Source organism: Cucumis melo, chromosome 9 (genome assembly GCF_025177605.1).
Source record: "Cucumis melo cultivar AY chromosome 9, USDA_Cmelo_AY_1.0, whole genome shotgun sequence".
Taxonomy (NCBI): Eukaryota; Viridiplantae; Streptophyta; class Magnoliopsida; order Cucurbitales; family Cucurbitaceae; genus Cucumis; species Cucumis melo.
This window is the reverse complement of record NC_066865.1, coordinates 23743079-23756200: the sequence shown is the minus strand read 5'-3', so window position 1 is coordinate 23756200 and position 13122 is coordinate 23743079. Positions and strand designations below refer to the sequence as shown.

The 13122-nt window shown below is 33.3% G+C and overlaps 1 protein-coding gene across 2 annotated transcripts; it reads left to right on the top strand.

The window, feature by feature from the left end:
• The first annotated feature begins 2685 nt into the window (after window positions 1-2685).
• LOC103482791 (E4 SUMO-protein ligase PIAL2) lies at window positions 2686-11823 on the top strand. 2 transcript variants are annotated; one of them, XM_008439125.3, is made up of 16 exons: window positions 2686-3023; window positions 3997-4075; window positions 4659-4724; window positions 6410-6475; window positions 6676-6752; window positions 7002-7053; window positions 7156-7227; window positions 7618-7685; window positions 7793-7841; window positions 7931-8015; window positions 8112-8213; window positions 8510-8561; window positions 8957-9008; window positions 9292-9408; window positions 9507-10355; window positions 10774-11823. In XM_008439125.3, the coding sequence occupies exons 2-16, from the start codon at window positions 4022-4024 to the stop codon at window positions 11431-11433; spliced, it is 2421 nt and encodes an 806-aa protein (XP_008437347.2). In that variant the 5' UTR covers window positions 2686-3023; window positions 3997-4021; the 3' UTR covers window positions 11434-11823. The 2 variants fall into 2 exon arrangements, with proteins under 2 accessions (XP_008437347.2, XP_008437346.2); XM_008439124.3 differs by lacking the exon at window positions 3997-4075 and adding an exon at window positions 3924-3996.
• Window positions 11824-13122: the final 1299 nt, after the last annotated feature.

Genomic DNA, 13122 nt, shown 5'->3' with positions numbered 1-13122 from the left:
ATGTAGATGATGATACATGCATGAAGAGTTAGGCAAGGACTAATTGTAAATACAAAAGGAAAAGTCTGTGTAGCCAAATTTCAAACTTGGGATTTTTATATTGTGTGCTAAAATTAGGTGATGAAATCCTAATATTTTCCTAGCATATTTCAAAGGGATGAGGTTTATAGTTTAGACTAAGACTAGAAGAAAATGAAAGATTACCCGAAGTTTGCAAAAAAAAATAAATTAAAGTTCTTTTGTTGATTTATTTTTAAGATAATTTGTGTACTAGTTATAGATGATCAACTCATGTTGTACCTTTCTTTTTTGTCTTTGTTTGTACTTTGAGATTATTTGATGTACATGTTGGAGACAAAGTGATCGAGTATAAGAGACTAAAACAAGAGCGGTGACTTGGAATAAAACGACCACATTGATGTGGGATAAGATGACTAATTTTGGTTTGGCCAAATTGAGTAATTGGGTCATTTTGTCCATAATTGTCTTGTTCTCATGGATTGGCTAGTTTATGGATTGAATTGTAGATCGAATTCACATTGGTGGTCATGCATCTTGAAGTTAGTTGATTTGATGCCCATTTTCCTTTAAGTTTCATCTTGGGGTGTTTTTCTTTTAATAGAGAAACAAACACGAAACTTAACCACGAAACAACAACCCTTTCTTCATACCATTGCTAAATGCATAAATAATCTGCTCATGTCCTTATTGCTAAAACTTGTAGACAATGAATTTGTAGGTTCAATAATTGTGCCCTCATTTATTACCATGCAAGCTCGGATAATGTGCTTGAGAGATATCGTCAAACTTAACGACTACACAAACATTTGATGATTAGGTGTTGGAATTATTCGACTCATTATTCCTATACACGAGTAGACAAGAAAAATAACTTCTTTACCACAAAAGGCCCAACGTTGCACCAATACATCTTCTCAAGTGTTGGAAACTAGAGTGAAGGTGGGACATTGAAAGAAAGTAAAATATATGAAGTCATGATATCGATTATTTTCTTCCCATCTTCCCCCTCGTGATTTAATGGTAAACATTTTTCTATTAAAACTTTAATTATTTACACATTTTTCAAACCACCCAATTTTTAGACGTATGAAAAGGTTTTTCAAAACAATTTGAAGACGAGAAGTATTTATAGATTATTCGTAACCGGTTGAATAGTCATATCTCTTTTTTACGTTGGTTAATTTTTAAAATATATGTTCATTTGTAAAACAATACAATCCTACATAAATGACCTTCCAACGCATATATTATTTTAGATTAAGACATATAATATTAAGCTAATTTTGGAAGAAATTGACAATTTTTAGGATCGTAATATTGGCTATATATGTTTATAAAATTTGCATACTCCATCTATATTAAATATTGAACGTGCACATAAATACTCATAATATATACCATATCAAATTGAACTTAACTCAACTGACATAAGAATGTTTTAGTTTAAATTTCCTCCGTCCCATTGGAAACTTTATTTCCAAAGTGATAAATTTTATAATTTAAATTAAATGACTCTGGAGGAATAATTAAGTATGAATTACTTAATTGGAATGAGGGTTGAAGGTTAATGATTTGACCTCCAACCAAACAAGGAGAAGAAGGGACTCCCATGTTATAATCAATTCAATTCACATTTTAATTATGCACACATTCATAGTTGGTAACATATATATATATATATATAAAACAAAATTTTGCAGACTAGCCTAATTAGAAAATTATTTTTCACAACTATCAAATTTTAATTTGTTATTTTTTTCTAATTTAAATTTTGAACATTCAAGGAGAGTTCATAGCCATCTCATTTTCCTTTGTTTTTCTAACAAGTTACCCTAAAATCCCTCTTTCAAGTCATAGTTTTCCTAATTTCTTATCTACATTTTAAATACGTCTTAAACAATAAAATCAAATTTAAAATGCTAGGAAAAAAACTTATTGAAAACGTGATTTTACTTTTCAAAATTTGTATCAATTTCAAATGTGTTTGTCCAAATGTAAAAATGTTTAGAATACTATGTTAAAAAAGACGTCATTTTTACAAATAGAAAATCAAAAAAAAGATTTATTATCCAAAGACATAATTTGCAACGGTGTCACATGTGTACACATAAATAAATACATATACATAAACACATTTAGGCCATTAAAATTAGAATAAATGAACCTAAAAATTAGGAAATTTTCTATTAGGATAGAATCTCAAATCAAATCCCTTGAAAAGTGCCTCTACCTCTCTAAATTCTAAATCAAATAAGATGTGAAAATGGAAAAAAAATAAATAACATTCCCTTTGATGGAAACAAATCTTTATTGATAAAATTTTTAAAATTAACTTCTAATATAAATGATGAGAGAAGTACGAGTAAAAAGAGAAAAATCCAACTTGAACCTAAACTCATCGATCATTTACCTAAAAAAAATCACATAATTCAGAATTAACTTTATCGTTAAACTATGTCGATTGATCTACTAATAAAAACAACGAACGAAATCTAACCTAAGGTAAAAGCTAACTTGGGTTTGGTTATTGAAGTTTTGAGGTGGGGTTTGAAGGCTACACTAAGAAATAGGTTTAGGTTAGTTTGTTGGAGTAATTTAATCAACCGTTAATTAAACAAAATTTAATTAAATTAAAAGAACGAACAGTTAATTGGAGTGTCTTTCCCACCGTTTAATTCAATTCCTCTGCAAAAGCCAAATAGCTTAGAAGAAAGGAACCCGGGAAAACAAAACCGCCCAATTACGGATTTTCCCTCCACTTCTCCCATCCTTGATCCGCACCCATCTCCGCAACTTTCAAAACCTTTTCTCACTGCCGGAGGATACGGGGGGTTTTTTTTTTTACTTCTCCGGTGACCCGCTGAAAAAATGGGGGCATCGGCGCAACAAGATACGAACTTGAATAAAATTATCGCATACATCGATGGCTTAACTTTGCTCATCAACCATGTCGCCCAAGTTGACCTAGCCCACTTATGCACTCTCTGCTTTTCCATTTCCAGGTTTTGATTTACTTACAAATCATCTAGGTTTCCAAGTTTGTTAATTGTTCTTTTCGTATTAACTTCGCTTTGTATGCTTTTTCTTGCAATGTTGTTAGTTGAGATGGTTTGAGACTGGTAAAACGAATGCATATTGTTGAGTAGTTTGTTTGGAAGATGGTGTGTGGCTGGAAGTTTTGTGTTTCATTGTTTGTTCATATTGTTTCTTTGATTTGGAAATTTCCTACGGATGGAATGTTGGGTGGGTTCATTTCAGATTTTTACTTAACTGTTATTAAATAATTGAAGAATCACATGGTTTTTCAGAGTCAAGAAGATGATTCTGAGAGTAGTTATTTTATTTTATTTATTTATTTATTTTTTTTGGGTAAGAAGAGATGCCTACAAATTTCGCTAATCAGTTTCTTCTTATGGAGCAAGACGTTTAAAGAAGTTGTTAAAAGATTTCTGCACACGTCCAGTAGTTTTGTTTTGAAAACTCAGTGGTCGCAAACAAAGGGAGTTAAAGTAACGTACTAAGTGAGCCCATCTATATTAAAACTGATTGGTTAAGGAGTACGGGTTATGGTGAGACAACTCAAAATAGATTTTTCCATTGTTCTTTAACAATTTGATCTCTTGTTCTATTCTAATGTCACTTAACGTCTTTAGCTACATGAGTATCATGTTAATTTTTAATTTCCTGCAGTGCAAGGTTACTACTGCAAATTCTTTTTCTTTGTTGATGATGTACTTTTGTTTTTTTCAAGTGTTTTTTGTAATTATTAGATCTTACTAGAGTGAACAAAATCGGTTTTTTTTTCCTCCTTAAATTTCTTTTATATGCGTGCTTTAGCTTCTGCTCATAACCATCAATTTATCATCTTCCTTGACTTTACTTGTTTAATGTTGATAATACAGAAGTATCGACTATGCAATTGCAAACAATGCCGTTCCATCTAAAGCTCACAGTTTACCCATTCTCTTTAAACAGGTACCGTCCTTTATTCTAGATATACATGAATTTCTGGTGTTTTAAATCTATTTGTCACTCAAGACACTCATTTCCAAAGGCAAGTACGTCATTTCCCATTTCCTTTAGAAAAAAAGTAGTTCATTTTCTATGTTTTTGGAAAAAAATCGATCAATTTGAGTAGCAATTTAGGATGATGTCATGATATGGCTCTGGCCAATTGAAGGCTTTTTGGGCATAATCTACATTATGATTAATTTCTTGCCCCCTAGAATGTCCAATTTCTATCACATCACACGTAGGTTTCATTTCTTGTTCTTGTACAATCACACAAAATGTTACTACCTTCCTAAAAAGTTCGACTGTGTCATCTTCAAATTATTTTGCATTCTTGTTTTGGTTCTAATCTATGCCTTAGAGATCTAGGAAGGACATTTGATAGGTTGGGAATGCAATGCCTATTAATTAGCTGAAACCTTTGAGTTTGTGGGATAAAGATGTTGGTCAAAGGCTTGATTGGATTTGGAAGATGAGTTGTTATCCCATATGTACAATATGTAGATCGGGTTGTGGTCTCATGTTAAATGATTTTATTCAGAATCTTGTATCTGGTTTGCTTGCAATGTCTTTTCTATTATAAGTTTGCTTTAGCATTAGTTCACATAGAATATCTTTTTGTCCAGTTATGTCAGCTGAAACATTCTCATCGCTCAAAAGCAGCACTCATGGTGCTCATGTTAACCATCAAGGTATGTTTTTCTCGCCTTTTACTTCACGTTTGTTTATGATATGACGTTTTCTTTTTATAAGACTCAAGGTTCGATTGAATCAAAATTTGTTTGACATGAGTGGTAATCTGTTAAAAGTAAGTACAACTTCAACAGTTTCTACTCCAAGAGATGGGAAGTTTGATAGTATTTAGGTGAGTAGGTCGCGAATGATGTTTATCTATGGGGTTGAGCAGCTGTAGTGTAGGAAGTATGATTTTTCCACTCAGTTTTTCTCTCGAGTCATGCAGCTTGAAGTTTAAATTGGAGTAGAAAAGGAAGTTTCATTCTTCTTACACCAGGTAGCAATGGCCCCTTTACCGCATAGGAAGAGGAAAGGATTGAATTAGGGACCTGCAGTTTGGAATTCTCATCACCAAACTAAGAACAATGATCGTCTTCGAAAAAAATTTAAACTTCTCTCAAATTTTTATCATCAGGAAGCTTATTTTCTATCGTGGACTGCAACTCTGAAAATATATGTACAAGGCTTGTTTCAAAAAATGAGTGATATGACTGGAACAAACCCATTATGTAGGTTAGAACTTCTAATTTTCTTCTACTGCTTAAAGATTGAATAGTGATTCTGGTAGGCAATTACAATCGAATGTTTGAGTTTGGATTTAATATCTTTTCTGATCAACAAAGGAGATCAAATTTTTCGGAATAGTATTGGAAGAGGATGGCATTCTCAGAATAAAAGAGGAGGAAGGAGCTGCAATAATTGTAATAAGCCACCGTGCTAATTGTGTAACAAGTATGGGCATACAATTTAAAATGTCATTTTCTATCTCATCCTTTATTTCATTGAATTGGTTATCAAAATGGAGGTTACAATGGTCAATGGGAGTAACAATAATCAACCTCAGGCTCAGATCATTGGACAGAATTCCCAAATGCAAGCCAGTGTGCCATCCAAATCTTGTAGATACAAATTGGTATCCACATAACCTCATGGAAATATTTTAAAAAAATTTCACTTATCACCTTTGTCAAAATGGAGGCCATATTCAGGCTGCAAGCAATGACTATTAGCCATTTTGGTTCTTCAACTCTTTCTACGCTGGATCAGAAATGAACTTTCCACTTTTATAATCTCCCTCACATGCCTAAAATTACAAAAAAATCTCTTTCATGTGCTAAATGAACTTTGGAATTGTAATTGCTTGCTTAATCGTTGATAGAGATCTAGCCGGATAAGATGTTCAAGTTGTGTATATGTTTGAAAATAAATGAAAGTTCATTGACAAATGAACCCTAAGTTTATAAATCTTCAGTCTTCATCTTCTGGTCAAGAGTTTACTTTATCGCATAAGGTAAGCATGAAATACAATTTTGGACTGTTCTACTATCTGATTGGATTTGATTGTCATTTTATTTAAAGATATAATTGAGGCTCAAAAAGCTAAAATACTGGGGAAGGTTTACTGCTTATGAAATATTAGACTTTTCTTTCTTTGGGGTGATATTGTCTCTGTCGCATAGGGATTGGGGTCAAACTTGTAATTGTCTTAATTTTATCTATAAGTCCCTAGAGTTGTTATTTTTTTTCCGTTGATGGTAACTTATGTAATTTATCTTCTTTTCTGTAAGCCTAACCTATTACGCAGGTAAAGATTCTCCTCTTTATACAATATCTTAGTTTTCTTCTATATTCTTCATGGTAGAATGCTTGCAAGGTGAGATGGTTTTCAGAAAAGGACGCAGAGGAACTCCAACGTCTAGCTAATGAGGTTTTTTCGAAGAACTTTTGTAACTATTCTATAGGCAACATTTTACTTAGTTGGTCCCCTTCCTTTAATGGGGTGGTTTTGTGGACTATTTTTTTTTTTTTTTTTTTGTGCGCCCCTATATTCTTTCATTTTTTTTATCAACGAAAGTTGTTTTCATAAAAAAAACATTTTATTTGCTGAGAAATTATTATGTTATGTAGATTGGTAACGATTTCTTTGGAGATATGAATATTGGACAGGCCAATTCCCTTACCACGATTACTACAGTTATGGAAAGGTCTGAATTTCATTCTTGGTTTATTTGGATTTCGTCATGTTTAATCTTCTTTCTGTAAAAGGAAGCATATCAATGAGAAGTTACAATGTTCAATAATCCAAATTTCAGAAAAAGGACCAGAACTCTGTCCAACCCCACTTTTTCTAACTCAAATTATTTATTACCATCGATTACCAACAGACTTATCCTTTAGTTACTAATATACCCCATAATTTGAGTTTTTTACTTTCTATTTGCATGTGCTCCCAGATATTTTCCTTGCTTGAAGCTGGGTCAGATTGTCGCATCTTTAGAAGTGAAGGTGGTTACTTATCTCTCTGCTGAACTCTTTCCTAAAGAGTTCTTTTTAACTTCTAAAACCATTTCTTGGATTCAAATGACATTTATGTTTTGCTCGTGCTAGCCTGGATATGGAGTGTATGCTCTTGATTTCAATATTTCAAGAACAATTCAATATGCACCGCAGGAGAAATTAGTAAGTTACTATGTACTCCAGAGGCTAGTGGAACTGGGAAAATTTTGTAACCACTGAGGGTTTTCTTAAATTATGTATTTAGTAGCTCGTGCTCTTTCATTTGACTGTCAGTATACATAAAGAGGAGCCTTATTTGTCTGAATTGTGGAATGGAAGATACCTTTGAGCCGAATAATATGTACTATAGTTTTTGGGATTCAAATGGATGTGACCATGTATGGCTTTAGTAGAATGAGAAGAGATGAGCTTAGTGACCGATATTTCTTGTTTACAGCACGTCACTGATAACTCTATCAAACTTCAAATATTTCTTATTGTTATTGATAAATGTAGTTTAACCGGTATTTTTCATCTCAAATTCTCTGTTTGCAAATTGATCTTCCATTGCAGCGACTGTTTGTGATTCAAAAAGATAACACTGAGACATCTGCATGCATGATCAGTCCTCCACAAGTTAAGTATGTCTAATACATAAATCCCTCCCCTTAAGATGGAATTAAGTTTCTCTATGCTAAGTAAATTCCTTTTTCTCTTTCTTAGTAATTATCATTTTTTTTATATATAGCTTCCTTGTCAACGGGAGGGGGGTCAACGGAAGGATAAATACACACATGGTTAGTTTAGATGCACTCAAGAAGCGATTGTTCAAGACTCCTCTATTAATTGAATCTTCTTACCAGCATCATTTCTTTTTTTAATAAAGGATACTGGACCACAGCTTCCAACAAATATAACTCATATGCTTAAATTAGGATCAAATCTTCTTCAAGCAATTGGTAGCTTCAATGGTAAGTTGAGGTCTAATTCCAAGTTTAAGCATCTTGTATTTACTATTTTAGTCTTTAGAATATATATCCCTAAAAGGGCCTTTAATCTTTGTTTAGGTCATTATGTTCTAGCAGTTGCCATCACTGGTACCGCACCATCGCCTAACTCCTCTGTTCTGCAAGATCATGTACAGCCAGTTGTTTCTACTTTGGATTCAGGTACAGCTACAAATCATGAAGGGCAGGTGGAAACTTCTTTTGTTCTTTGTTTTGTATTAAATTTATTTATCATTATAATTCGTCATTCAATTAGGATGGTATGTCTTAAATGCATTCACATTTCTTTATGCTATAGTTCTGAACGTTAGTAACTTATCTATCCTCTTGAAGATTATTGTACTTTTTACATTTGGTCTCCTTTCATTTTATTCACGAAAAGTTATGTTTCCTTTTTTAAGGGAAAAAATATTAATAATTCAGTGCTTTGCATAATATAATTTTACTTTTGTTTACAGATTCTGACATAATCGAGGGTCCATCACGAATATCCCTTAATTGCCCCATAAGGTTCTACATACAATTCTGATACTTCTAGCAACTGCAGTGCTTTAATTTATTAGTAAGCTATTTATATAATTTACTAGTAGCTATTTATATAAGAGCTATTTTTAAATATAGCAAAATGAATTAAAATATTTACAAAATATAGCAAAATATTACGATCTGTTTTTGATAGATCCAGATAAACACAGTAAACACCTATCTGTGTCTATCATATTTTATGTATGACAAAATACTAGTTTACTTGTTACTTGAATCTATACACACATGTATGTATCAATATATCTTCACTTCTACTTATACACACCAAACACCAGATGAAGTTTATGATAATTTTCAGTTTTTATGTATCCCAACTATTGACATGGTGATTGTTTCATCCTGTCCTCAATATAAAACAGCTATACACGAATCAAGATTCCTGTGAAAGGTTGTTCTTGTAAACATCTTCAGGTGAGTGTTCCCTACCTTGACATCTGAAAGGTGTGATGTACCTTGAATCATATCATGATCGTCTCAAGTCTTTTACAGACACTTATCTTTTTGTCAAGAATATGGGTCAACAATATTTTGTGCCAAGGCAACTGTACCATGCATCTTGGCTCTTGACATGAGTGCCTATTTGTTTTTTTAGTTAGACTATCTTGTAGTTCATATGAATTTACTGTATGTTATATGACATCTTTGTTAGTTTTCTTTTGGTTCAATATCGGTGTCTTTTTTTTGTATGCTGCAGTGCTTTGATTTTGACAACTTTATTGACATAAATTCAAGAAGGCCATCCTGGCGGTGCCCACATTGTAATCAGTACATTTGCTTTTTGGATATTCGTGTTGATCAAAATATGTTGAAGGCAAGTTTAGTGATGGCCTTTTCTAAATTTATTGTAGTATGTACTTGCAGATCTTTATTGTTTTGTAACATTGAATAAATCCATTGTATTTCCCTCAGGTCATTAGAGAAGTGGCTGAGAACGTTACTGAAGTGATTATCTCAGCAGATGGATCATGGAAGGCCATCCTTGAAAATGATAATGGGGATGGTCGGTCATTGGATGATTCTCTTAACCATCAGAATGAAAGAGCACAAGAGGAGTCTTCTGCCCCTTCTGATGTGTTAGATCTTACTGAGGTTGGTGATGATATGGACATCTTCGATTCAGAGATTGAAGACAGGAAACCTTGTCTTGGTAATAAAAACCAACCGGTTTCTTCAAGTTTAGATATGTCATCTGGAATGAACATGAATAGCTTCAGTCAAAATCTTTCTGCTGTCGTGGAGGATGACTTTTGGTCTAGACTCGATGGGGTTTTGATCTCGAGTGCTGGGCTAGATGCTCCAATGGTTAATAGCACTTATCCACCGGGTTTCACTAATATTATGCAATCTGCTGTCTTGACTGATGTTGTCCAACCTGTACTTAATCATGGTGTGGGTGTTTTAGGGCATGCCAACTTTTCATCTCCTGCATTCTATAATCAAAATAATATGCATATTCAAGTTTCAAATTCAAATGAAAATAGTCAGTATGGGAGGGTTACATCAATATCAATACCAGCAAGCAGGACGCCAATTGCAGTTCAAGCTCTTCCAGCTCAGTCCCATGCGGCAGGCCAGCAGTATAGTTCAAGAACTCCAATCATTTCCTCTCCTCAAGTTGGACAAAGCATTCCGATTAACAGAGATGGTTTAAATGCATTATCTCGTGATTTGGAAAGGAGACAACAATTTTCGAGACATCATGGTGATTCACATCATGCAACAAATCTAGCTTCATTTCACCACCCACAAACCGTGCAGGTGGTATTTTATTTTGTTTCCATGCTTTTCATCTGGTAATCTATTTGATGTTTTTCTTTCCAATGAACATGATTTCCGGTAGTGTGTCAACTTCTATTACGTTTAAAATCTTGGTGGATGCCAGGTGAAATTAAGTTCTCTAACACGATTTGGGATGAAATATTTGTTTTCATCATTGAGTCATGATCTTAGGAATTTAAATAGAAGCAACACATTTCTAAAGTTTTAGGCCTTTATCATTGGACCAACAACTTAGGAATATCTATTTACTTTTATAGTTCAATGGCCTTGGGGGAGGACCCACTTCTTTGTTTTTCATTCTCAATTTGTGTTCCACAGATCTCCGAGATGATATTATGTGCATGCTCTATTATTTTACTATGTATATTGACCTTTAATTTATCTGCTGAACTCCCAGAACCGGGATCCTCAAGATCGTTTCTTCACTACTGGTCAGTCTATTCAAACATCGAATGGTGCAAGGCCATCCACAGGGCTATTAACGGATTTTCAGAATCCTCACCTTCAGCAAGCTCTCAGTAGGATGCCGCACCTCCAGAATCAAAATTCGAGCAGCGTACGGCCATCTTTGTCATTCTCAAGGCCTATGAGTCAAGTAGGAGGTGGATATGGGGGTTCTACTTATACAACAGTAACACCTAATAGCCAACATTCAAGAATGATGGCTGCTTCCCAGCGAGCTGAGATGATGAGACAATCTCCATCCATGTCATTACAAAATCAAACTTCCAGATCCGCCCATTCTCTCCAAACTACTCCTGATGGACTTAGGAGACCATCTGGGGACCTGAGAAATGTTGGTGGAGTGTCTCAATCTGTTACCATAGCTGCGGGTTCAGTAGATTTGTCAGCAGAACAGAACTGGCAGCCCGCAGGCCGAATGCGTGGCAGTCTTTCCGGTCGAGTTTATTCTGATGCTTATGGTGTAATTATTCAGCCAACTCAAGCTGCACAGTCTGCTCGACCACCATCTAATTTGACACCCACTCAACCCATTGCACCATCCACGCAAGCTCAATGGTCCAGTGGATTGGATTCACACGTTTCAAGAACATAATATAATATTACACGTTGAAGATTTTCTTGCTCCTACAAGTATAGACCGGATGTACAGGTGCTCTTCCTTTTCCCATGGCTCCAAATTTTGTCCACTTCAGGTCAGTTACAGAGTTTTCGTTGTAATTAGCAAGTAGCCACCATTGTTTTATACAATCTGTCCTGTGTGGTGAGCTTTGTAATTGGATTTATTGCAAACAACCTGTGGCTCGGAATCCATGAAAGAAAATGAATCATGGAGAGTTTGCATGAATAGTTGCACAAAAAGAAATGTAGAAACTTTAGTCTAATCAGGTGTAGTTGAAATTCTAGTCCCACTACCTTGGAAGCAGCTAGTAATCTATGTTTTTCTTTCCCTTTTATAATATCTACCAGACCCCCATATTCTTTTTGTTTCCTAGTCTCAGTTTAGATTTGTTTGCTTCTTATAAATATCCATATTCTGTTCATTTTTAAAGAATGAAAACCATCTATATATATATATATATATTATGAAGAGAATAAGAATAGTTTTATTATCAAATGGTTTTTTAGGGGTGCATTTTTAAGCCTAAGTTGGGCATTTGCTTGTGATGTAAAAATATAAATGCTGAGAACAAAGTTCAATGAAAATAGAATTTTGGAGTTGGAGTTTAAAACATGGAATATTAGTTAGCCTCAACATTATAGTTCAATTGATACAAAACATGTGCCGATGGTTATAAAATTGGATGTTTGAATTCGAGCCCTTTTCACTTTTTGTTGGACTTAGAAAAACATAAAAGTTTGTCTTTTTTTATTTAACAAATTTAAAGTGAGGATATATTTAAAATATAAAAATGTTGTTATTAGTGTTTTCATTGTTAATAAACAGTTTTTAAAAAGCAAATCCAGCAAACACATATTTGATGAACTTCTAAATTTAAAATCATGTTTGTGTATTTAATCCAGCGAACACAGGTTTGAAAGTTCTTTGAAATTTAATGTTTGTGTATTCTTTGGAAGTAATATTTTGTTTTTATATCTGTCTATTTTAAATACCATGTCTATTTAATTTGGATAATTGTCAAAAATAATGAATCGTCATATAAAGAATCGATAAGTTGGAAAAAGAATCGAGAAAATTTGTCAAATGGTTTTAAAAAAAGAATGCTAGCTAGATTTGTAATGAAAATTCAACCGTGTTATTCATAATAATTTTCACTCTGCAAGAATATGTCTTTCTTTCACACACACAAATTCACATAATTTTCGAATGATTCACCCAAACAAAAAGTAAAAATAATAAAGAAACTTTCCACTAATGGAAAAAGTAAACAAATATTTTCATATGATCATAGAATGAAAACTCAAATAAGTGATCAGTGCAAAATCAACTAATTGTGTCCATTCTGTCTCTAAGTTACCTGTTTCATTTGTTTACTCAAATATATTTTGGAAATTACCAATTTCAATTTGCCATTCCAATCTCAGCAATTTGGCACACTAAGTTAAACATTTTATTTTATTACTTCTATTTTTTTACACTATGTTTCACCTAATTTTTAGGTAATTTGAGGTTGCTAAAAGTAGTTTTCACTGTCAAATCAAATTGATTTATGATTTTTTTTCAATATAGCTTAATAAGTAATTTAAATTTTTTAAAATCATTTTTATTGTTTACCCCCTTTTCAAAATGAGTTAGAGAAATTCTTTTAATCAATAAATTACA

Excerpts from the sequence above, each read along its gene's own strand:
- LOC103482791 (XM_008439124.3), top strand. The coding sequence starts at position 2,890 with ATGGGGGCATCGGCGCAACAAGATACGAACTTGAATAAAATTATCGCA. Across the intron at positions 7,054-7,155 it reads TCGCATCTTTAGAAGTGAAG|CCTGGATATGGAGTGTATGC; the intron begins GTGGTTACTTAT and ends TGCTCGTGCTAG. Across the intron at positions 7,686-7,792 it reads ATCAGTCCTCCACAAGTTAA|CTTCCTTGTCAACGGGAGGG; the intron begins GTATGTCTAATA and ends TTTTATATATAG.